The sequence below is a fragment of the Lissotriton helveticus genome, chromosome 6, assembly GCF_964261635.1.
Source record: "Lissotriton helveticus chromosome 6, aLisHel1.1, whole genome shotgun sequence".
Taxonomy (NCBI): Eukaryota; Metazoa; Chordata; class Amphibia; order Caudata; family Salamandridae; genus Lissotriton; species Lissotriton helveticus.
Genome location: NC_136067.1, coordinates 808,740,343 through 808,766,830, shown reverse-complemented (window position 1 = coordinate 808,766,830; position 26,488 = coordinate 808,740,343). Strand labels below are relative to the sequence as shown.

At 43.6% G+C, this 26,488-nt stretch overlaps 1 protein-coding gene across 2 annotated transcripts in view; it reads right to left on the bottom strand.

The window, feature by feature from the left end:
* Nucleotides 1–26,488, bottom strand: part of ASCC3 (activating signal cointegrator 1 complex subunit 3) — a 2,002,173-nt gene that overhangs the window by 1,387,909 nt on the left and 587,776 nt on the right. For both annotated transcript variants that reach the window (XR_013596163.1, XM_078648375.1), the window contains exons 9-10: nucleotides 14,909–15,109; nucleotides 14,315–14,455 (exon numbers count right to left, since the gene is read on the bottom strand). Coding sequence is in view for 1 of the 2 variants with exons in the window: in XM_078648375.1 (XP_078504501.1) it covers nucleotides 14,315–14,455; nucleotides 14,909–15,109 (342 nt within the window). In the remaining variant the exon portion in view is untranslated. The remainder of the gene's footprint in view (nucleotides 1–14,314; nucleotides 14,456–14,908; nucleotides 15,110–26,488) is intronic.

Below are 26,488 nucleotides of genomic sequence, written 5' to 3'. Positions count from 1 at the left end.
CAGCGCCGGGACACCCCCGTCGGGGGTAGCTGTGCGCTTAATAAATGTCTAAATAAATAAATAAATACTCAAAACGAACGCAGCTGTCAGACATGTTCTGAGCCTACCCTCCATCAGTAACATGAGATATGTCCAGGAACCTCATCATATACCAGCTAGCAGACAATGCTTGCATCACTTAAAAGATGCCCCATTCATTCACTTGTTGAGCTAGATCCCACATCATCTTCGGATGGGGGCCATTAACTTCATTCTTACTATACTTTTCATCCCAACTTAAACATTACTTTTTGTTGCCTACTTCTCTCTCCTCTTTGTTGGAGTTTATTAATGCAAAGACAACTCTCTGCATCCAAAAGGTAAACTATATCATAAATGAACAACACCACTTTCATTTTCCAGTTTCAAAAATAGGGAACAATCATCCTATCCACCAACGTACTGTCAGGTTTCAAATTTCGTGAGCCCGCACACATCGAAGTGTATTCTCAGAAAATCTCAAAACAACATCTAGAGGCGTATGTGTTGTGTCTATTATAAATATATTTGAACAATATGCCGTATAAGTAATTGCTTTGTCTCCACAATCATTTGCGTGTTAGCAAACCGTAGGTGTCAGGTAGTTTTTTACCCAGTTTCGTACCCTGTACCAGTACTCCTTGACATATATTTAGCCTGTGAGGCCATACTTGCATCTCTAAACCGAACCAAAGCTAGTCTGGGCAAGACTGTAATTTGCTTAAGAGAAAGAAATATAGCATAGAGAGCCTCAAGATCCAATATGGATCTATAGAACTTCTTCACAAAGAGGCTATCTTGGAGGAAGCAACAGAACCATTGTTGCTGGAAACACAGGTGCTGAAAACATGTCATGGTAACACTGTTGCAGGCGGAGATACAATAGTAAAAGACATACATAGCAGAAGACAGGCCAGAATTGTCACTTATTCTAGCTAGACATTGGAGAAACCTTGAAATGATTAGCCTTTTCGGTTATCCATACCATGAATGCACTAAAGAGGAAAAAAGTATAATATCTGAGCAGATACAGCCTAAATATATTTTGCTGAGTCAAGCTACAACACAGCTCTACAACAGTCTAAACGTGACAAGAAATGCTGAAAACCACATCAAGAGAGTCCCGAGGGTTTTACCAGTGAAGAAGACCATCACACCAGGGGGGTTTCATGGTCCCAAAGTCCTTTTTACCCAGGGGACAAAACACTCAGTGGATGCAACTGAACGTGCAATGGAAGCATGGTGCATAAATAAAGTTAAAATCTTTTTTTCACACCTTACTGACCAGTCTTGTTTGCCTGACTGTGCTAGTGGGGAGACTTTACAAAGACTGCAGATCCACATAAATACCAGGAAAAGAAGACGGCTTCCAAAGCAAAAAGTACCAGATTAATTACATTCAAAGCATTCCTGAAACATGCCAAAATTACAAAGTTTGAACAGAACTGCTCAACATGGGCCAATGTACATCAAAATATATCATATCCACATAGCTGCCAAGGTTTCAGATTGCTGTGTGTGACATTTTCATAATTTCACGGTAATAATGAGTGACATTTCAACGAGTATGAGTGACACTTTCTACTGAGCAAAATCAAGCAATGAGGATGAAAGAAACCTATAAAAATCGGAAATGACATCCATTTGAACAATAAGAAATTCTAAGGAGATCTTAAAACAGCTGCAAAGCTCTAGAAATGGAAGGGAACTAACCTAGTGCACTTTTAATCTGACTGGACAGTGGCCACAAACACTCTGCATTGGGCAATGCTCAGGTGAGTAAGGCTGAGTCACACATAGGTTACAGCCTGGTTGCTGTTGTGTGTTAAATAGTATGTCCCTTCATAAGAAAATGCAAAGTTATGGCAGACGCTGACAGACCAAAAGAGAAATGGTTAAAGTTTCACACAGGCAACAAAAGGGGTGTGGAGTTTCATATATTTGTGTTATTAATCCACCATACGTTTTGGTATGAGGAGCACTTCTTTATCAGTTCCCTAGATGAGGACTCCATAATCCTAAACACAAAATCCTGGAGCAAATATTAAAGTCAGAAAAAGTTATGTGTTAAGTGTCTAGAGACTAATGGCAATTCAGAATTGACATTCCCCATTTGTAACGTTGAAGTTAAGTCCTAAGCACATAGAAAGCTATATATATGTACTGTAGCACATACATAGGTAAGAGCTGTCAGCCAGACCGTCAACCACAGAGAGAAAATAAAAGAGCTGCACTCGTCGAGAGAAAAATTAGTTTAGGTACATTCAGGTCTATGGACTGATGCTGGGCTACAGCTGTTGCCTAGGCCAAAATATACCGGGTACTGTTTTAGTTTCTTGCACACGTATTTAAGAAGTACTTTTCAAATCAAATTGTGTTGCTAAACGACACTAATGCATGTTACGAATTTCAGTGCAAAAGTGCTTCAAGACTGTAAATGGAAAAGCAGACGAGCTAATATAATACATTTCTTGTTTTCAATTAATTTAAGAAACAGTCACTGTACGGGATTTCTATTCTGGAAAAAACACCAACCTTTCCCTCACAAACCTCGAAGTACGACATCTCAGTACGTGCGTCACAATATCAACTAAGAAAAGTTCTCTTACCATAATGAGATCAAGTGCCTAGACACCTTCAGGGGTAGCAGGTTAGTTGCCGGGGTCCCTGAACGGTTAACACGCTTAACCAATATCTGCCCTTGCTCTTTTGGCACAGCGCTCCATAATTAAAGACAGCTACTCTGATCTGCAAGGCCTGCTGCAGGCAGGCTCAGGCCTTGAGTCACCGCGGGTCGTGGTGAATGCGAGTTTGGCGCCCGGACCGCCTCCAGCAATAGAGTCATCCAGGCCGATCAGCTGTCCTGACTCCTTATCTGCTTCACAGACTCTGACGGCCCGGGCTGGCGTGGTTCAAATTCAGCAGCCTGGCCGGTGGGGTCCGTCGGGTTTACGAGATCAGAACTACCGTGGTTGTAGTGCAAGTCACCACTTGCTCAGCCATTGTGCCCACAGAGGTTCCGGCGTCTCAACGGACCGTGACCGAGCCGCACGGCTGTGCAGCGCTGCCTGCAGTCTCCCCCGCAGTGCCCGATCATCATGCGGAGGCTGTGCTGCACTGAGTGTGATTACCAGCAGGTGGTCGATCATGCTGTGCCGGCGTCCCGCCGATTTAACAATATGGCTGGACCGGATTTTAATAAAGTATTGCCCCTCTTGCACAGACCTAGCAGCAGCGCACTTGACTCAGACAGTCTCAGAAGTAAGGCTGCTTAAGGGACGCCGGGCGCCGACCGGACGACACAGCTGCAACTCTTCCAGTCGAGTCCCCGGGCTGGCCCTACTGCTTCAGGTCACCGACCTCACTTCCTGTTCCAAGAGGACGTGAGGCCGGATTTCAGGAGCAGCCAAACAGATTGCTAGTAACATTGTAACAACCACTGAGTAGGAGAGAGGCAGAGCACATCTTTAACTATTGAGCTGCTGCTGGCATTGAGTGGTCTGCTGCGACCGGTGATGTGAGCACACACGGCTGTCAGCGCCGGCGCGCTCTAGCACCTGTCTTGTGGGCAGCCATGTGGTCAGTGACAAAATGCGTGACAATGCATTTCAGTGCGGTGATGCGGGAGCACCGCACTGAAATGCGTTAGCGCCACGCCTGATGCGTGACACTTGGCAGGCCTGTATCCAATGCAACAACATTGAACGTGTTTCCTTAATCAAGAGATTGCATGCCTATTTACCATACACATTTTCTGCTGCAGGTTTACACCAAAATGAAACACTTAGACCTCTGTGAAATTGGGGATGGCACTGCAAAAAATGATCGCATACCAGGCCAGCAAACTTACATCAAACTCTTTATCGCTTCTAAGGGCAAGTAGGAGTTCAAAGCTGTCTCCACGGGCTCCCGTTCCAATTTCATGCTGAAAGGACCTAGACGGACTGTACTGCTGCTGATTTTTTTCAGAAGAAAATATGTCAATATTCACTGCAGCTGCCAAAACTAGTTAATTAAAACAATTCACTTAATAGTATTCGTCCATGATATTTTTCAGTTGTTTTGATCCAGGCTGCAACTGTGAACAACATTGAGTTGACCAGTCTATCCAAGCGTACATGCACACAAGGTTCAGTGTATGACACCTTCCGATGATTACTTTTCAGTTAGAGAAGTTACAACACTGCTGCAGTTTGTATACCCACTGAGCCAGCTTTTTAAAATTTTCTTGGCCATAGATATTACCTTAAGGTATAAAATTGATCGTACGTTTCAAGGTCTAACTTGTATACATTTCCATTGTAATATCTTCTTATTGTAGTACTGAAAAAAAACATTTCAGTCCTATCAAAAACTCACACAGTCTATGCCTTTATGTGATGATGATTGTGGTCTTTGTCCCTTTTCAAACTACTAGTAAGGAGGTATCAATGACAGAGCATACCTACAAGGGAAAGCTACCTCAATGGTGAAAAAGTAGCCTATTAAAAAATAGAGATAAATTATTAAATTGAGCACAAACGTAACAGAGAGGTGGACACTCATATTGCAGTAGGGCTTCGAAGCACCCCCCACCTTGATTTTGAGTCTTTCCAATGGACTAATCGTGTACCTCACTTCCTCTAAGGGACACTACCAACCACCGACAAGGGGGAAAATAAAGACTAACTGCACATGTAGGATGAGCTGTTGTCCCATACTTAAAGACAGTGTTCTGTTTGAGAGCAGTGGACTGCAAACAAGCCCTAGAACCTTCCTATTCTAGGCCTTATGTTCCACTTACAGACTGAATGACAGCGAGGATCCAATGCGGCCGAACTGTATTTGCAACACATCGTCTGCTATGTCACAGTAAACATTACCAGAAGTGCAGTGAAAGATCAGAGACTGAGAAAGAGGTAAACAGCCTAAGTGGGACCTGTTCAGATAACCAGCAAGGGAAAAACGCAAAAGTGTGCTTTTGTGAGTTTGTGTGTGCACAGAAACACACACACAGTGAAATCCTGATACTGGCATAATGGTGCTAATGTCTGCCATACTGTGAGAATCTACACCATGATGGTGTACATTCCTGTTTTTGGTGGCCAATCTAAAATGGTAAGAGTTATTGGAAAATTGTGAGCATTGAGGGCGGATGGTGTCCCCAACCTACAATCCGTATAAAGCTGGCCGTGGCATGATGGTGATAATTCTCTGCATATTATGAACATCCCTGGCATGGTTTCATGATGGAGCCCTTTCAAGGTGCTGCTGGCCTGTGCATAATGTTGGTAGCTCCTGGGCTACGGTGGACATCCATGGCGTGATTATGATAATTTCTGGTGTAACGCTGGCATTAGCATAAAAGTGATAACTCATGGTCGACTAAGGGCATCCTTGGCATCAAATAGTGGTACCCTGGCATGCAAGGCAAAACCCATCCAATTGTGGCAATATAATTATAGACTCTTTGATGTTTGATCACCAAACACGCTCGTTTTAAAACTCAAAAGCCTGTAATTTAGGGAATTTTTTTTCTTGAAAATTGTAAGCTTTCCTTTTGAGTAATTAAGTTATTTTTCCAAAATTAAAAGAATGAATTTTAATAATAAATCATGTGTATTTTCAAAATGAAGTTTGGGGAATGAATGTGGATATTACACAGATAATCATTACTGCTGCCTATGACTAGGCTGCAAGAATTTCTGAACTACCTACATAACATATAGCTTTTTAGGCATCGTTATACAGTAACTGCTTTAAAAAATACACCAACATAACAACGCTGCAAAACTTCATCTGATATGTTTTATCACTTATCTGTGAACCATTCCACACAAACAGTAAAGAAACGTACAGGTTCTAGAATATACTCCTCAAACCCTTAACTTTGAATACCTCCCCAAGGGCGCAGTAACCTTCAAATTGTATTATTAAATCATAAGGTCTTTTGTGATGAGGAGAGTCTGAAAAATAGTAATTAAATATTTCTGGAATAAAAAGAAGCACATCTCCTCATAAAGGAATGTTCTCTACATAGGATCTGCTTTGAGAAAAGTGGTTGATAACTAAAAACGTGTCTTTTTGTAGCCTAGTTCGGAGAATTCTTTGCTGGAATATTTTGGTGCCAAGAACACCCTTCTTCATAAGAGAGCACCATACAAGACTGGTTCTCATGTTTCTCTCTGGATGCTTGGGAGGAAAGTTTGAAGTGTTCACCCATTAAAATCGAAAAGGCTCTTAGACTAGCATCAAATGGTGAGAAAAAGATCCAAGAAGAAGAGGCTTGGATCTGGTCTATGCTTTGAGGTTTATCAGAGGGAAGGGGTATTTGAACAGAGACACTTGTTATGATAGGCCAGTCTTAATGTTTCAAGGCTTACGCCAGGCTTTCAGAGAATCATCAAATTTCTAGAACTGCCTTGTATTTTGTTCTAAATCATGTCTCTGAACACATACCAAATAAAAACAGGTCTTCTCCAGCACATTTTGCTATACCCATTCATACACCACATACCATATATTTGAACTTCAATTGAAGAAATCCAGTGAAGAAGTCCAGGCCCTTCCTTTCAACCTCAGACATCTTTTGTCATTTTAACAAACCTTGAACCTAGGAACCTTCTCCTTTATGTGGCTGATTCTCATCTACCTAACAATCACTATTTCCAGATAATTTCTACAAGTCAGTCAGGGCTCCCAATGCACTATTTTACGTAGAATAATGCATTTTTGTGAACAATTTCATTAGGCACTTATTTTACTCTAGATATATAAACATCACAGAATACATTGACATGCAATCACTCTCAGTAAAGCTTGTATGCATTGTTTTAAATTTGTCACTTAAGATTCGGAGACTCGCACGGCACATGGTGGCTGCATTCCAGCTATCTCTGTCCCCTCCTTCTCCCCCTGAAGGGGAGGAGGGAGCCGGAATGGATTCAAGGGGGATCGTCAGATGACAATAACCTCGATCAGACTCACTGCTACAGAGCCTCTCTCGTATCCTCCTTTCACCTTTCTTTTCTATTTCTTCCATTCTATCAAATTGTGCCTAATTTCCCAGCAAGTCAATGTGGAGAGGATTAGCTAAACTTGTATCTCAAGTACCTGTAATCACTGCAATACATACTACGTATGGCTAACCGCGTGACAAAAATGCTCATGTATCTGTTTATAATTTTCTTTATAAAATACTATGAAATAAAAAAAAAAGAGATTCAGAGACTCCCAAAGTTTGTGGCTTATTTGTCTCTGTGTACATTCTACAATAAAATCATCCTTTGTAGGCAAATTTTTAGTTAACAAACCATCCAAAAATCTTTCTTTCACATACACTCCAAACATTTAGTCTAGAACACTGACTTTGATGATAAGTCCGACGTCTTGCTTTAAGCTCATATTTAAAACCAAAAAGAGAGAGATAAAATGGGTGAATGAATCTCAACCATTGGCAGTAGGGCTGCATCTCTGTCCATCTTTTTGTTGTTACTCACCATGTGCAAATCAGTATCTGTCATGCTCTAATAAAAACACTTCAGCCAAACTACCAGGCCAGGCCCTGCCTGAACATGAACACAACAAGGTCAGTTTCAGCTGAGTTAGACCTCCTCAGTGAAGTTTACCTTGAGTCCTGTGGTACAGTGAGAACGGGGTCACATTCACACAAGGGATCTAGTGGGATAGGTTCAACCAGACACGTACCCTACGTATCATAAAACTCACAAAAAAGTATGTCTGGTAAATCTATAATTAAAAAAAAGAGAATTAAGGATCATGTGTGTGTTATTTCTAAAAGAAGAGAGCTTCTTAAATGACGAGAACCCTCACTCACCCGAGAGTGAAATGCCTCATCATTGGTTTCCCTCCTCACACCCATACCGCAAGGTCCACGATTTGGGCTAGAACTACCCAATGAGGAGGAGTAGAGGTGTTTTGAAGAATGATGAGTGAGGTTAAAGGGGAAGTGAGAGGCAGACTTCAAAGAAAAAAAGATGGATAGAACTATCTCAAGAGAACTAAATAGACTTTATTGGATGTTCCTCCGGGATAAGGTAAAAAATATGAGAGGACTGGGGGATTTTACCATACATAACCCCTACAGATCATCAGCATGCTTCTGCCCTGTATCGACCCCAAAAGGGGTTCTGGGGCATTCAGCAGGACCTGAATAATGTGTCACTCTGCTGCTAATCAAAAAGAAAACCATTGTGGGAGAGGAGGGGGTGGAGGGGGATGGGGGGTGGAGGGATGGGAGAGTGGTCTAGTGGTCCAACATGGCAGACGCCCCCTTTTCGGCCTCGTGCTGGTCTGGGGAATACAACACCACTATCTGACGCGGTGCATGGGAGAAGGGCGTGACAGGGTGGCATCCGTGGATTGATCCAGAGACGTCTGATCGAGCAGCCTGGGGCCTAGTGGGTGTCAGCGGCCATGTCGAGCCGCGGAGGCGTTGCTGGGCTGGCATTCTTTTACATGGCTGTGACCGGCGCCCTGCCTGGTGCAGCATCGTTGTGCCCCTGGTTTCGTGGGGCTGCGCCGGGGCCTCGAGGCCACATGGAGATCACGAGGGTCTGGCAGGTGTGGCCACTGCCGGATACTGAGCCAGTTCGCTTGCCTGGTTGGAGCCTGAGAGGATCTACTGAGGCGGTGCTAGACGGTGATGAGTGGAGTAATGGGACAGGCGAGCTCTGTTGTAGCAGCCAGAAGGTTTGTGGTTGCAGCAGATCGAGGGCTTTGAGGTCTCCATCCAAGAGACTTCTGCTGTATGCAATCACCTTTCGGGGGAGGTAATTTTCTGTGCTGGATCTGATGATGCCCTTTTTAGGGGGTGGGGGTGTACTCCTGTCTGATCAGGCCAGGTCCTGTTGCAGCTTGTGGTACAGGCATACACCCTACATGAATGGGGGAGGTGGTGCTCCATTCCATTCCTAAAATTTGCTGGACAGCAGGGCGGTTCCTGTAGCGGGGGAACCCTATTATCATCAGTTGTGCACAAATCTACCAGGGACAATGTCCATTGATGGCGTGAGAGGATTAGGAGCCCGAGACACAGTAGTCTGCATTGATGGTCCTCAACTAACACCCCCCGACAATGACAGCAGACAAGCCCTCGGGGTCCACCTCTAAACAGAGCATGATGAACCGATATACAGGGACTGAAGCGACGACTGTAGATACCGGCGGAGCCCCATGCACCTCACCAGACAACGCAACTTTGCTGGCTGCTATTACCCAGTCCAGGGACATGTTGGATGCCAAGATTGGGGCGTGGGATAGGATGTAACGCTGCTGAACCATAATCTCTGTAACGCAGTAGAGCGTCTCACCGAGGCTAAAACCAGGGTCTCTAGCATTGAAGATATCTCCACGCTTCAAAAGAAAGTTGATACCCTTGAAACATTGACAAAGGGGCTGGAAACTCGTCTGGAGGATGCTGAACGGCGGGCCCGCAGAAATAACCTCCTCTTTTGTGGGCTTTCTGGAGGGCTGAGAGGGTGAGGACATGGGCAAATTACTCACCCACTGGATTACGAAGATGCTTCATAGGTTTTGAAGTATTGGGGTGGAGGGGGGGAGTTTGGGGCGGTTTACACAGTTATGGTTAGTTTCTTGTATTTTCTGCTCAAATTTGATGCTCTCCGTGCGGTGGCCCTGTGTACAGATTTGAATGATTTCAATGCTAATGTTCCACTGGGGAGGCTCCATATTATAAGTTGGAATGTTAGGGGGGTCCGGGACATGGTGAAGGGGGTGTGGTGCTTCGTCAGGCCAAGCGCTTAGGGGGCGAAATACTATTGTTGCAAGAGACATCTCTTAGGGTCTACTACTCCCTGTCTGACCCGCTTTAGTTATGTCCACACCTTTCACTGAGGATTTAAGCAGGTCTCCCGGGAAGTGGCTATTCAAATTCACTGAAGAGTTCCCTATCAGCTCCTGAAGACTTGGGTAGACACGTAGAGCAGGTATGTTTCCGTGATGGGGACCATACCCCGGGAACCTATCGTCATTGGCAGTATAGATGCCCCTCCACAACTTAGTCAAACCTCTGTAGACTGACAGGTAGGCATATGGGGATCCACATTGAGGGAGTGGCGGTTGTAGGCAGACATTGGAGTGATGTTATGTATCCTGACAGGGATAGATAGCAGGCCTCTGGGGCAATGGGGTGATGTGGGATTCCCGACTGAGACCATTAGCGGACTTGTAGAGTGGGTAGACACATGGAGGGCTCATCACCCCAAGAAGACAGGCAATACTTTCTATTCCTCAGTACATGGGTCATTCTCATGGCTTGATTTCATCTTCTTCCCAAGGAAATGTTCATAGAGTATCTCAGGTCGCTCATGGGGCTCTCCGATCACTCTCCGATGGCGTTACGGCTCCTGTTGGGCCCTGTCTCTCTTCGTTTCGCTGGCGACACTCCCCCAGGAATTTGCAGGACCAGACATATAGAACCCATATACACCACGCTCTGACTTAATATTTCTCCCTCAACAGCCTCCCCAAAGGGTATTCTGTGGGAGGCAAAGAAGCCCACTATTTGTGGAGTTTATATTACCTTCTGAGCTGTGGAGGTCAAACAGCGCAGAAATAAACTTGTGCACATTGAGGCTCTAATTTTGGAGTTGGAGAAACATAGGTGGAAGGTGGGGTTGGGCGCACTGACAATTGGGTCTTGCACAAAAGCAGTACTAGGCAGCGCTACTGGAGGAGGCCAAGTGTGTGTGGCTGGCCGGTCATTGGTTCCCAAGTTTGCTTGTGTTGTGGCAATAAAGACAGTAGCTTTTTACATACAGTATGCCTGTAACGCTCTCACTCAGTTCTCGAGGGGGATCGTGGCGTGCCTGGCTGAAGTTCTGGGGTGGGATTTTCCCATGTCCCCGAAATTTTTTCTGCTGCATAGCACTGATGGGATTGGGGTAACAGATATAAACGCCACATGCTATTTCTTCGTCTTCCTCTAGCTAAGCATGACATAGCCAAACTTTGGAATATCGAAACTCTGCCCCTGCTGGGTGTTTGGAAGAAGGGGATGGACTTTTGTATGGGCCTAGAGTTACCTACATATCAAGCGAGGGGATGCCCACAGAACCATTCCAATATCCTGCATCAATGGGCATGCTATCGAGGCTTGATTTTTGAACCCACAGCCTCTGTGAACAGGCATTCAGATACTGAATTTCAACAATATGATCTGGACACATGTAATGCTTCATCGTAACTCAAGAATTCGGCGGACTGTGGGCTGGGTGGACATGGGGAGCACTGGCGCATTAAAGTGCATTTTTCTCCTTTTTTGTCTTGTATTTTTCTTTATTAGCAAACATGCTTGGTTCAAGCTTTGGAAATAATGCCATGTCAATGTCTACAAGTCAAATTGTATCTGTATTCGGTCCTCTGGGGCCATATTGTGGCAGGAAATCCAATAAAATGTGTTCTGAAAAGAAAAAAAAAGCAACCAAGAAAATACCGGCCTCATAAAGGTAAGCTTTCTGAGGACGGTGGTAGCCCGAATGTATCCTGCGTCTACCGTAATATAGCAAAATAGAAATGGCCCACTCTCAAACCACCGGGTAGCACCTCAAGCGCAGAGCTGTTGGCGTCAGCACGGTGTGAAAGGGGCGTCCCGGCGAGAGTCCAGTGAGAACGGGTCCATGTCATATAAGTTACACTCAGAGGGAGAGAGGAAAAGTTCTTAAAGCATTTCAAAATCTTTCTTAAAACCATGTTTGAGAGACTGGTTACCATTTACATGACTATTGATGCAAATGAATGGTCTGAAATTGCACCCGGTATTACTGACCATCCCTTTCTTCCAGCTTTCCCAATCCCGGCAAAAGGATATCATATTTGACCTCTAGGTGCCCTATTTGGTGCATAATAAGTTAGTTGCATTTGTTTGTAGCCTCTTCTGAGAGCCTGATCTCAGCCACTACTTTGAAATGGACCTTGGTGCTTGTCTCCATGGGTGGGGAAGAAAACATATGAGGCCTAATTAGTTTTTTTAAAGTTGTAAATGTCTAGTTCTGCTATGAAAGGGTGCAGATTTACTACATTCAGAAATGCACAGAAATGGTCAGGAGTTAGCTGTTGTAAGCCCTAGGGCTTGTAAAAAGTCACTAATGTAAAAGTCCCAGAGTTTACCCTATGATGTCATGGTTACCTTTACTAAAACCGCAAATACCAATGAAGTTGAAAATATGAAGCCAGTATAAAAATACTGAATTCCGCCAGATGTGCTACACTCTGCAAACACTCATTCTGCAAATATTGAGGTCGCAATGCCCATTTGGGTGGCATTGCAGACAAATATCTGTAAACTAATGTCCACAAAATAAATCTGGAGTGCCATAAGTTGAATAAGTTTCACTCACTGCATTTGAATGGTCTGAAATTCCTACTAAGAGAATCTAGTAAATAATCTCCAATGGGGGTATTTAGGGTTGCTTTAGTATCTCAAGCCACAGCAACCAAATAGGTGCATTCCACTTTGGAGTAGTTGAACAAAATCTGCTCGAACTTGAGAATATTGCTTGTGGGAAATATTTTGAAAGAAATCAAAAGCATCCAGTGTAGCTTTCTAAAATTGCACTTTTTCATTTACATTCTCAAAAATTAAACTGTTCAAATACACTGCAAACATTATATACATTTTATTTTAATTTCAACAAAACAATATAGCTATGTTGCTGGAATGTTTCTCAATATCATGAAGATGGAAGAGTGAATATATTTTGTAGCAAAAAGGAACCACCACATCTGGGGTGATGGTACGATTTTAGAGTGGGGGTGTGGGGCAATAACATCTACTCACAAAAGGCATAGGGGGATAATTGTCAATGTTTGTTTGACAATAGAAAAATGCTGCCATAAGAAAAACATTTGAAGACTCCCTTTATTGTTCATTGTCCTTGTGATCTTTAAAGTTCTGTGGGGGAGTTGTGGCACCTCCCGCACCCCTTGTTCCTGCGCCACTGTCTACATCTTTGTCTTCAGGGCAGCATTCTGCGGGACACAGAAACTACACCTGCTGTGTAGCGGATCCTTTGGCCGATCGCTCATCAGTCAGTATATGAGAAAATTCACTCTTCAACTTGCAGTCCCCTCATCTCTGCCCACAGGCCAGTGATTCTTGCTAACGGCAGACAGGCTCATAGTCCTGCTAATCCCGCAGCAGCTCTCTTCTGGGCTTCACCATGCATACACACACCTTGAGATCTAAAAAAGAAGGGCAGGGGTCCACTACTCCGTTCAGTTTACCCAACTGTGGCTTCAATTGCTCATACAGAACCAGCCACTTCAAAACAACCCTACCACATGAACGTTTTTCACAGTCCTTTCCTCCATGATCTATGGACCCCAGCTACAGAAACCTGAATCACAAAGGAAATGTCACCTCGCTTGTCTAAACATGGTGCCACATTAGAAGAAGATGACAAGACTGCTTTGCCGGGAACCAGCATCCAACTCGTATCAGCCATATTAGAACATTGGAATGTTGGGAGCTCCATTGAAAACACGACTCAGACCAGCCTGTAAGGGGTGGGTTGTGCTGGTGGAAACACTGCTCTTGTAACAATGCTGCTGCTTTTGTTGCAGGGGGCGATATTGCAGTGCTACTACAAAACCAGCCCTCTGTAACAAAAACGGCCCCCACCAGTCCAAAACCAGCCCTCACCCTTCCAGCCCACTGGTAAAATGCCCAGTGCCCACTACAGCCAGTCCGGCCCTGAGTGCTCCGGGCTTCTAATGGCCGGTAGAAGCCCGGAGCTCTAACATTTCAATGTTTGTACACAGCTGTTGCTGTGAACAAAAGCCCTCAAGGAGCCAGAGGGTATTTAAATTCCCTCGCTCAGTGAGACCTTTGTTTTACAAATTAGAACATTCTGCTCACCCTCAAGGGCGGAATGTTCTAATAGCCTTAGAGCCCTCCGTATCGCGCTCTACCAACCATTAAAGGCCTTCGGCTCGGGCCTTTAACGCTGGAGCGTGCCTTTATTGGCCGGTAGAGCCCGTTACGGCTGGCTCAAAGGCTAGTTGACACAACAGGCAGTGGCAACTGTGAGCACACCTAGAAAACGGCACTGCTGTCAAAGCTTGGTAATACACTGCACAACACAGACACTGCATATCTTCCTACACAATACTTTCACACGCAATAGCAAATAGAAACCATCAATCAATTAAGGTAAGAGCCTACATAGATTTCTCCACACTGATAGAATACATCTCACGAGCGGCGATTTTAAAGCAAATTGAACAAATGGAAAAACAAATAGAAAAAAAAATATTGCAAGGTAAGGAGTCATACCTGCGTTCGTAAAATCTCTCCTTTTGACAACTGCATGTCCCCAGTCAGCTCTTTCACTGTGATGCCCAGGCATTCCAGACGCTTGCTGAAATAATTTGTCATCTCAGCTGCCAGGGCCTTCATGGGAGCCACATATACAACCTGCAGCGAAAGGACACACAGGTGATAAATGAGCAGGCCCTTGTTGCCATTTGTCTCGTGGCAACCAATACAAATCACAATTTATTGTGAAATATGATTTGAGGCGCTTACGGTGAGAAATCTTAATCGTGATGTATGGTAAGCAGTTATCTTTGTTGGGTAAGTGTGCAGCTGTTTAGAGGACAATGGATTTTGTTTATATAGCCTCATCACTTTGAAAATTGGATCTGCATCAAAGCTAAATGTATTTTCATAACTTTCCACTTGGGTAATGCGATTTTCAGCGCACAAATAAGGAACCCTTTAATAGTAATGAGCTGAATTAAGCACCTTTCTTCATTGACATGATAAAGTAGCGCATCCTTGAAAACTTCTTAATTTCACCATAAACTTACAATGCACAAGATACCCCCTTTAGGCTTGGTGCAGAAAACTGGCCCAGAACAGTCTTACCTTAAAAGCGTCCTTTTTGATAACTCCTTGTTGAATATTCTGACGGATCTCATGCAGAACTGTCAGCATGGCAATGTTGGTCTTGCCGGCCCCTGTGGGCGCGCAAATGAGCATGTTCTCATTTGTGTTGTAGGCCGTTTCGTACACAATTGACTGGATGCGGTTGAGTTTCTTTACTCCCTTAAAAACCATTTGTCCATACTGCAAATTATTAAAATGACATCAATTAAAAGACAAGTAAACATTTTAACATTTAGATTTTGCAGCGCAATCGGCTAAAAAAAATAGAAAATCTACTAAAATAAAGAAAAAAAATAAAGAAAATAGTTGAAGTTCTTCAGATAACATGAAATATAAAGGAAAGAACAAACCTAAATGAGCACATACCATACATTTTTTTAACAACAAGTTCAGAAAAGTGCTTGTTTACAGCACAAGACAGGTTTTTAAACTCCATTCTCAATCATACTTTGCTCCTTCGATCAGGTATCTCTCCTACCCGCTCTAAATAGCTGTAAAGAATCCTGGTTGCCAACTCTAAACTTCGAAAATGTGTCTTGGATCACGCCTCTCAGCTCCACCAATTGTCATCACACTGGCCCTCACTATGAGTGGTTCAGATTTCCAGTGAGAGCCGATGAACTTTGAAGTTGATGAGACATAAATACTTGCCTTAAATGTTCCCAAGCAACTGAAGCAAGCCTGGCTTTCCATAAAATGGTTCAGGTTCGTGGGGAGTTCAGATGAGGTCAAATAGTACACTTTCTAGCACAATTTTCCATAAATTGATTAAAAATTCAGAATTACTGAACGAAAACGAATGAACTAATGAAATATTCTACAGTCCTACCCTAAGCAAACACACTGCTGGGGAAACAGTGAAGCACATTTATGAGAAAAAGAACAATCAAAACAGCAAACGAAGTTGTCAATCTGATCATAGGCCCATGGAATGCCCACATTTCACCTACTCCTAGAATGAAAGAGGTCCATTTCTGAGGAAGATGTGGATCTATGGACCCCCTAAATGCATCATCCTTGAAGAAGAACTGTTGTGTAATTTAGTGAATCCAAAATTATTGAAAGAAGTGATTCTTTGATCAATGGTATACACAACCGTTTGCTACATTTTCTGACCCAGAGCAAAGGATGTTATTTAAACTCTATACACCTCTCACTATAATAGTAACAGATGAATGTAACTGTAATTCTTTTGCAGGTAGTCAGGACTACAATTTATGGCAAATGAAATCCTAAACTGTCATCCAAAAGAACAAAATATATTTACATGATTTAAAATCTCAAGTTAAAAAACATATATGCATTGCTATTGATTCACTCCGTCTGCCGCGTAAGTGAAATTATGTGCAGTTGTATTCTAGTGATTTGCTGGGGTTGCGGTGAAATGGGGGTCACTGAAATTAGAACTCAATGTTAGCTAATAACTCAGTCAAACACCAAACGACTGCTCAATTTATAGTATATGGCCTTCCCTTCAATCATCTTTTAGGTAGCTTTGTGCAATATAATGCATGCATTAAAAGTTTCTGGACAAGATGCGCCATCTACTTACACTACCCCTTCAATGATCATATGTATGACATACTCTAAGTGTACGCTGTATGCCTCAGTTGGGTCCAACAGAAAGGCCTCACTTAAAGGGCCATCAGCCCTCCTTCATCGGAGTCTCATCCTGGCTGTGAGCTACCTGGAGCCTAACATCTAGATTCTAATGCCATGGAGGGGAAGAAAGTGATATGCAAGATCTCACTGATGGAAACCTAACAAGAGCCATATCCTCCATGAGCCCCCAGATGACATTCTGGAGCGCCCTGCCTCTCACAGTTCAGGGCAGTTTCTCTTTAACTAAAATGGTGATGCTCCCTCGCCTGCTGTATTTCTTTCATAACTTTCCATTAAATATCCAGAGCTCCACCTTTCGGGCTCTTCATATGCCTTTGGGTACTTTTATCTGGAATAAGGGTAGGCATTAAGAAAACTACAACTGCCTGTAGATGGGGTGCCTGGGAACATCCAATTTAGAGCAACACTATTTAGCAGCACAGCTGCAATGACCAGCAAGATGTCTGTCAGGGAGACTGACAGAGGAATTGGGTCTGCCGACAAACATCCACTAGTACACACAATACATGTTATGGGCAATGGGCGTAGGCCAATTGTGAGGTTTGCTAGCGCACACCACACTAGTCCTACTGCAGGCAACACGTACATGCTGGGAGAGAGATACAATACGAGAGTTAACAACTAGGGAATGGGAGAAAGCCCTACATTATTTAAGGAAAGTATCCAGAAAATCAAAATTTCAATATATTCAACAAAATATACTTCATTGGGCCTACCTCACCTCCATCAGTGCACATAACATGTTTGGTTCCTCGTCACTATGCCCTGGGTGCCGCTCGCTAAATGCTAATATGATCCACGTGTTATGGAGATGCCCAGTGGCAATGGTCTGTGCGACACGTTAGGTTTAAATATTTTTATTGACATGGAGCAAGGCAAATAGAAGATGCATAGTGAATGCGCCACGCAGGGCACGATATGATGAGTGTAAATGCAGGAAGATGCAAAAGCCCCAACATGTGCTACACGTTAGACTTTGTAGTAGGCACATAAACATTATATGCTACTGTACAATGTGTTAAACTGGCTGGAAAATACACAGCTCTGTCCAGCAAGTGCCTTACCATTATCTTACCATTGTTAATTCCTAGAAATCGCTGAGTACACAAAGATCTCCAGAGGAGGTGCCTTAACCCTGTATGATATTTTAAAAAGTAGTCTTTCTATGGCCAGTTCAGTAACAGAAAACAAATATACTGTCACATTTGTCCTGGTTGCCAATTACTTTAGCATAAGAGTTTAAAAAAAATGTGTTATGTTATTATGTTATGCAGATTTGTAGAGCAAACTATCACCGGGAGGGTATCCTGGTGCTGAGCAGGTGTGAGTTTAGACACACCTAGGGCCTGGTGGGACTACCCAAAAAGCCATGTCTTCAGCTTCTTGCAGAATTCAAGAAGTGAGGAGGAGGCTCTTATCTGTGACGGCAGATCATTCCATACTTTAGGAGTGATGTAGGAGAAGGCTTGACTGCCAGATCTGGTTTACCAAATGTGCGGGATTGATGCAAGTACGAGTCCAAGGGAGTACGTTGATCAAACTCAGTTTTTCAGGACTCTGCCCTTCGTGGAACCACCACCTTTCTGCTGCTATGCCTTGACCCCCAAATTTATGAAATCCCAGAGCAATCTTTTTCCAGTTCTGACACTGAATGCACATCACCATGAAACAGGTAGTGCAAAACCTAAGCACAAGCCGGGTTTGGGCTGAAGGTTGACCCACCTTCTCTAACCAAACTTATGATATAGCATGAGGTCACATGATGGGCAAGCCCTAAAGTGCCATGGTCTGCCATGTTGCATTGCCTGAGGCTAGTGCAGCAGCTCAGATACGCATTGCAAATGTGTGAGATTGGGCTGTGAGCTAGTGCCTGGCATACAAGCAGTACCGAAGAACACTCAATAAAGTCCCCACCGCTTTTGATAGGATGCTGTCTGTTTACATATAAACAATTGAAGTTTATTTTTATGCAAAAGCTGTAAGATGAACAGGTGGTGAGGTTGGAAGTGAGTTTGTAGGTGGTGCCGTGGCGGCGCCAATGTGCTAACCGCCACTGCAGGTTTTTTTCCTCTTACATCTGTTCCCCTACCTACATGACGTTAACAATGAAGATAGTATCAATTACTCCAGAAAACAGATTTAACATTGAGTACAGTTGAAACTCTAAGGTTCCCCTGAGGAAGGAGAAATTACTGGGGGAATCTCAATTTCTGGGTTAGTTTCTAGTCTTCGCCCGATATTTACTGAGAAATGTCAGACAAAATCAGTTGGTGAAACTAAACAGATCCACTTTGTTCCCACATATTGCATAATTCCAATGGAGCCAGTAACTGCTATTCAGAATTAAGAGGCCACCCATAAGGAAGGCCTATGAGAAACATCTTAGTCTCAGAGTGGTTTGTCATCCTCATGCTGGTTGTAGTTTTGTGTGCTTCGTCTTGCCATGTATGTTCTTCTACCTCTCAATGTGCTCAAATACGTTTATGTACCGTGTCATCATTCTCTGTTTATCAGTCTGAAAAAATAAGTGTATTCTGATCTTCCCTATCTCACCAGTGTGTTGTGTTATTCTCCTTCGGTCCACTCACTGTGACATACACTCTGAGCTTGGTCGCCTCACTCTGTATTCTACTGGTCCTCCCACCCTCTGTCGACCATGTTTCCCATCTGTGCACCAAAAAACACAGTTTGAGTTGTGTATGAGCCCGTACGTTACTGATAGCACTGAACACTATACTTCTCAGTGGGGATGTCTGGACAATAGGGCCGGGAATAATTCAAGCCTGTGTAAAAAAGGAAGGTGGAGTAAGAGAAAAGGTTGTTTTTTGGTTAAGGCTTACATGTTAGATGAGCTGGATGACTGGTTAATGCCCCTTGAATACACAAGTCGTTGGTGTTTTTCTCAACTTAGGAGTGAAGGTAACATGCTCAATACATGGAGGTTGTTGCTCCAAATCCTGGGTGCATATACTCTGATCCTTTCCTTCTCGTAGTTATTTATTAACAAAATTGGAGCTGGCTTGACTTTTTGCCTATTAAGGTTTCTCTCAATAGTTTTCAGCCTCATTATGTTATTTTAACTAATGCCCCTTTCGTGCACTTAAAGAATAGCTAAAACTACTTTTTTCTTCCAGTGAATTTTGGGTCTATTTTCACCAAAGCTTTGGTTTAAGGAGAAGGCATAGCCCAGGAGAGAGATAACCAACCCACAGCTGGTAAGAAGAAAAAACAAAAAGATAAAGGGCAAAGAGGAATCCAAGACTGGAGAGGAGTCCTAGACTGTGAGGTCATGCAAAGGCAAGGACAGGGCTGGATTGGTCGCAGCGGGCACCAGGCGTTTTCCCAGTGGGCCAAAAGGGTGGGGGCCTGTTTTCAAGCAGTGGGGGCCGGTATTGTCACTGGGGGACGGTTTTGCAGCGGCGCTGCAACTTCGCCCCCTGTAACAAAAGCAGCAGTAGTGCTAAAGCAGCCGGCAGCAGTGCTGAAGCGGCACAACAGTGCTTCTCAACTAGCACCCCACCTACCCCACCTTCCCACCCCACTCCCCTAGGAAAGGTACAACTGTATTGCCAGGACTGGTTTGTGCTCCCAGTCCTGGTGAACTGGATAACACAGGCATCTTGTAAACAACCTCTCAGTTTTTCACTGAATGCGTTGTCCCCAGGACAGATGCAGGTTTGCGGCTGCCCTGAGGGAAGGGCATTAGTTGAAATAGGGTGCATTGTCCATCCCCATTTCCACCCAGTGCACCTTTAAACAGGGACAGTGCCCCCTATATGTAATAAGGGTCTTAGTGGTTTCCTGGAAATATTGGGCCATGGAATCCCAAAATCTTTTAACCAGTACTCTAGCCCTTAATTCCCATATGTTCAATCGCCATATGACATTCCTGTCATATCGTCCACTACCTATTATTTAAGGAGAGGGGTGAGTGGTCGGAAATCCTTTGTGCCAAGTACTCCGCTGCATCAATATGGGGAATCACAGTTCCTGGAATGAAAAGGTAATCCAGCCTAAAGAATGAACCATGAGCAATAAGCATACTGTTGTTCTCTAACATTGAGAAGACATCAGACATCGATAAGCCCAAACCAGCGAGTAGATTTCACCAGGGTCGTCGAAGGGTAACCCATGTTACTTCCACCTGTGAATTTATCTACCACTAAATTAATGACATAATTATAGCACACACAGAACAGGGACTGACAGTGGTCTCCAGCAGCCGTTGGACCATCCAGTCGCATACATACATCCCCTGATTGACACTGTGGGACACTGAAAAACGTGTAGGCTTGTCTACATAATTTTAATGGTGATCCCTAAATAACTCGGTTGGGGATTGATCCATGCTTTAGTGACTGCAAATGTGACTTTCTTTTTAACTACTATGGCCACTCACCATGATTCCCTTAGTATCAAAAAAAGCACTCCAAGAAGTTCATCGCTAAAGGAACCCTTCTGGAATGATACCTTCAGAGGACCTGCGAATACCCGAATATAGAGACTGTTTCTTCTCATCTATTTTCTGGATTTTCAGCCCTGTCTGCCAGAACTTTGGAGGTGGTTATCAATCGTGCCCCCTTGGTATTGATCTCCAGGACAGGCTTCTCCAGATCAGGCACTCGCCCCACCCACCCCACTACGCAGGTGTGGGCGGAGAAGTGCTACATCCACAGTGACTTTCCCAATCTTGGCGTCCAGGGAGGTTTTGGCTTTGTTTATGGCTACAAGCATGACATCAGGAGTCGAGGGAGGGCCTATGTGTTATAACTTCCCCACAACGTGTTGTCCTTCTGAGGGATGTTTATTTTCAGCATGCAGATACGGTTTTGCGAACTAGTCTGATTGGGAAGCAGCCAGTGGTTAATTTGTGTAAAAAAAAAATAAAAAAAATTAAACATACGTCCCGGAGCTCTCGTCAGGAAGCAGCTTGCACCAGCCCATTTCGCATGTTAGCAACGCCTAAAACACAACCAACTACTAACCATGAAAGTGAGGAGAGGATGTGGTGTAATGGCCAGAGCTACTGACTTCGGAGCTGGGGAACTAGGTTTGAGTGTCGGCTCGGCTCAACATCCTGTTATTCTGGGCAAATCACTTAATGCCTACCATATATGAATGTGCCCTTAACTGGTGCTCATGAAATGTGCCGATATTGATGATTAAGTGCCAGTGCTGAGCACCGCAAACCACCAGCCCATCCTCATCTTTCGTCATTCTGGGCTGGTGGACGTACTCCTGTCACCGTGCTAAAGCAATGTGCCGCTTCCAATGAGATTCACAGCCCAAACGGAGCTTGTCATGCTCTCCCATCATCTGAATCTTCTTATGGGGACACCGTGCTGAAGCTTAAAGTGTTCATTTAGGAACTCTAATGTATTACGGGAGTTAAGTCTTGGTTCATATAAAGTGAATCAAACGAAATACAACTTCTGTTTTTTAAAAGCTTGTAAAAGGAAACCGGAGATGGGAGCAGCTGCCCCCAATACCATGGAGTCATCTGCTATCTTGAGACCCAAACAAAGTTCAAGGAGCACTGGATCGGCTGCAAATCTTACAGCCGGGGTTATTCCCACGCGCAAAGAGTGAAGGAAAACATGCAGTTAGATTTGTACGCTCTGTCATAAAAATATAATTTTCGAACCTTATGTCACTGTTACGTGGGCATATGATGGCCCCAATTGTAGGAACAGTTATGCCAGAGCCGGCAGAGTAAAATGTTTACTGCAAAAAACTGATTTTGGATTTAAAAGTTATATATCTTTTTTACATTTAGTGAGGCAAACAGATCTTGAAAATCGCACAATAGTTCTTTGCATATGATGGATTCAATTAATTTGCTTCATTCACGTAATCTAAATAAAATGCTTTTGAAACCAATCTCTGGCTAGCTCTATGCGGACTTCTGTCCGTGAAAGGCAGGTTGTTTACTATTAATTTGTTCCCATCTTCAAGTGCGAGTCACCAGTTCCGGCAGACAGGCAGTGGCACCCGAGGAGGGGACATATAAGACAGCTCTGACAAGATTAGCTTCTTTGAAATCTGAGGGGAGTGATGCTGAAGGGATGGGTGTAAATAAGGACACGTACAATCGGCGGCCCCCCTGCTCTTTGGGCCCGTCCACCCTCGCCACCAACACGGGTAAAGCATGAACCTGTGGAAACGCGGCTGTAAAGACCCAGGCGAGGAATTGTAAATTCAATACCGCAGCCACAAGGAGATGCAGATATAGGCTCTAAGACAACACTTCTACCGAACGAAAGTACACAGTGGGGATGACGGGAAGGCCTCAGTGAGCCCCTAACCGAGGAGTTGATACACAGCAGCGCCAGTGGTGGTTTGCTGCCAGGGATAGGAAGGCCCCTTCTTTATTTCGGGCTTTGCGTCTGTTTCTCAGTGTAATGCTGATCTTACCTTGTCCATCACTGCGGGTTGTGCCTCAGTGCAGTCCCAGAAGAGCTCCAATGGAGGTACAGAGAGGCCAAGAGGTCATGCATATATAGTGAGAGATTAGAGAATTGCCCTGCTGGAAAGGACTCTCAGAGCACATGTAATGTGGGCCAATTCAAGAAACTGCGTCTGCGCCTCAGGAGACAAAGAGGCTCATTATATAATGGCGATTACTGAAAGTGAAATACAAAGAAACAGCAATCTGCCAAAGAAAACAGAAACCAACCGTGGATCTTTGAATCAGTGTACAGTAATGTGCACAAAGGTACCTGCCAGCTTTATGAACCAATTAACTCTACTGTTTCCAGCAGTGATACTTTCACCTGCCTGCTTAGTACCAGCCCACACAACTGCAGTGCACTCCATCAGAGGAGGCAAGGCCCTGGAGAGTGGGGAGGCAGAGAGGACCGCTAAAGCAGGGCATCTTGGCCAAATACTCAACCCACCCGACTAATCTGTGCAACCCCTGAGGTGGACAGAGCACAGCCACAGAAGCAGTACAAGGAACTTAACAGGCAGGAGTTACAATACATTAGCAGAAGACATAATACTTAACTGGGAGGAAGGTAGGTATTTGCTACTCTACTCTATGCCACTCCACCCCACTTTACTCCATTCTACGCCACTCCACCGGGCTCAAATACACTCCACAACACTACTTCACTCTATGGCACTCTACTCTACTCTAATATTTCTATTAAACCTATATCTAAAATTTCAAACACTATCTTTTCTTATGCCACTTTGCTTAAATAAATCCAGTGAAGATCTGCCAGTGGGTATAACTTAAATTGATCAGAAAGACAGCACACAACGCGACCTTGGTACACAGAGGATGCCAATAAGAAACACTGATGCACCTCACTGCATTCATATGTCAAGTATTAGTGTTTCCTATGTGAATGCAAAGCTTTAATCTGTACTCTGTCATTATACATTACTCTTTTATCACAAATCTTTCTCAGCCTCATTATTGTCATCTTTGTGATCCCTTACCTTGTACCTATTGGCATTCTTTTACCTTGTTACTTTTGATCCAACCTCTCTTTTAGTGCATATTATATATATTTCCTCGTCTTGCTCTAAAAACACGTTATTTTTTTCACTTTGTTTTACATTTTGTCTAGAGGCAAAGGTTAAACAGGCAGAGAGAACGAAATAGAAAAAGCAGAGTCCTCTGGGCCACAATTTCTGTACCAACAGATAAAATAACTTCGCAGACCCAACCCTAAACAGATACTGGCAAAGCCAACAGATGTGGCTTACATTAGGACTCCAGACTAAACATTTGAAAATCGTCTGCCCTGAAAAAAAGATTGCTTTCAATATACAACCCATCTATGAAATAAAGTATTTCATGTCCGATAATTCAGTCTACTTTTGAGATGTTAAATAATCCCTCGTGCAATGCAATGCAAGCACTCCATGGTAGGATGAACGATACATCAAACAGTCAACAGCATGAAGTGAGACAAATAGTCCCTCTGGGTAAAACAAAATTACACTATATACATTTTAAGAAATTGGTAACACCAAGTACTGGAGCCAACTGTACTGTCACACCGGTGCTAAAAAGCGTAAAATATGCATGTTTGATGGCACAAATGTGTGATACACATGCAGAGTTTTAACTTGGGCACTGCTGCTGTTATGAAGGACAAGAGCTGAGAGGTAATACCTCCAGCGCAGTGGCGTAGCGTGGGTTGCCAGCCCCGGGACAAGGCAGGTATCCTTCCATTTTTCTTTTAACATATTGCGCCCCTAAAAAATGTTAAGAATTCTGTGCCCGGGGCAACCGCCCCAGTGCCCCCCACACGCTATGCCACTGGTCCACATTTTCTGCTCAGCTCTCCCAATGCCCATACAGGCCTCCTGCCACTGGAAAGGAGGTCTTATACAGTAAAACTTATTAATATAAAAAACTGAGCATCATTTTAGGAGGGTTTATCAAACCGCATCAAGAACAGCACAATATGTGCATGGTATTCACAAAAGGCCAGTGTATAAAACACGGACTTCCAAATAGCTTGGGTACTCACTGAAAGAGACTTTTTTTAAAATTATTTTTCACGTTTTTTCACCTCGTGTGACGTGCACTGCACTGCACTGCGTACAATCTCTCAACAAAGTGCGTTTCGTTTTAAGGGCTTACTGTAGGTATAATTAACGGTGCCTACAAGTGTAACAATATACAAATGCACGTCACCTAAATTAACAGTATAGCATTACCCTGCCAAAACAAATACACTTCCACTACAGATACCCAATTAGACGCATCAGGTAAAAACTTTCTGGCTAATTGAATACAGCTGTTTTACATTTCAAGACCCATTGAGGCATCAGCAATCTATCACCAGAGCAGGCCGCAGTCGGTGATGTGCACTTTAAAAGATTTAGTGCCGAATCACAAATGGGCCTCCGTAAACTGCCAAAAGAGCGCAATCCTTATTCCGATTACTAATGAATCCCGGGTATCCATGCTGCTAACAACAGTGGCCATTTGTCCCAGGCGCAGACAACTTACAGCTCTAAAGTGATTGGCAAACGGAGGATTCTGCGAATCCTTCAGGGGGTAGAGCAGGCGTTAATTTGTCCTTTCACCTTTTTTTTTTTTTAAAAGGCAGCCTACTCTCAAATGAGGCACTGGCTTTGAAACACCAACTTCCACACCTCAAGACACATGAAGCAAAAAAAAACCACAAAAAAACACAACAAAAAAACAACTCCGCCATTTTCCTGTGATGGTAATGGAATAATAAGCCAAGAAAAATAAACCAAGAAAAAAAACTGCAATATGAGGCGGAAAAAAATAACATACTGCAAGCCAGAGGGGCGGTAATTACTCAAACATAGCTAACACCTTATTGCGAGTTATGTATATGCTGAGGCGAGATTTACAGCACTGTCAGATGCATGCCAAATTTTAAGGCTATCCATATACGATAAATGTATACAATTTATCTGGGTGGAGATCATTCAGAATCAAGGGTTAACTTGAAACTCTGGCATTGTCCTACTCTGACAGGCCTTGTGTAGAGCAATTTTAGGGCCTTCAAGAGTAATCTGGGGTGTTCATGTGGGAATGGGATTTTAAAAAGCCAATTCCCGCCCTCGCTCAAGGATTTCCAATTTGCTGGTGTAACACCATGAGCAGCTTGAGACATTTTAATATGTGGCCCAAGAGTTCTGACCCATCTGCAAATTCACTGGGCTCTCCCCCACAAACACATCTGTAAATATTTTTCAGAAAGTACAACAATATCCAAGAGCTACAACCCATATAAGGCACTGCAGCAAATTAAACATACAAAATTTTTCTTGCAACAGCCACTGCTGCCAGAGAGTACACAACTGAAAAATCCCCCAAAGATCTTAGAATGCATTTGTGTAGTGTACAAAAGTCAAGTAAAGGCAGACCAAATCAGAGAGAATCCAGTATTATTACCATGGCATATTGGACAAATGAAAAGTATAATGATATAATTC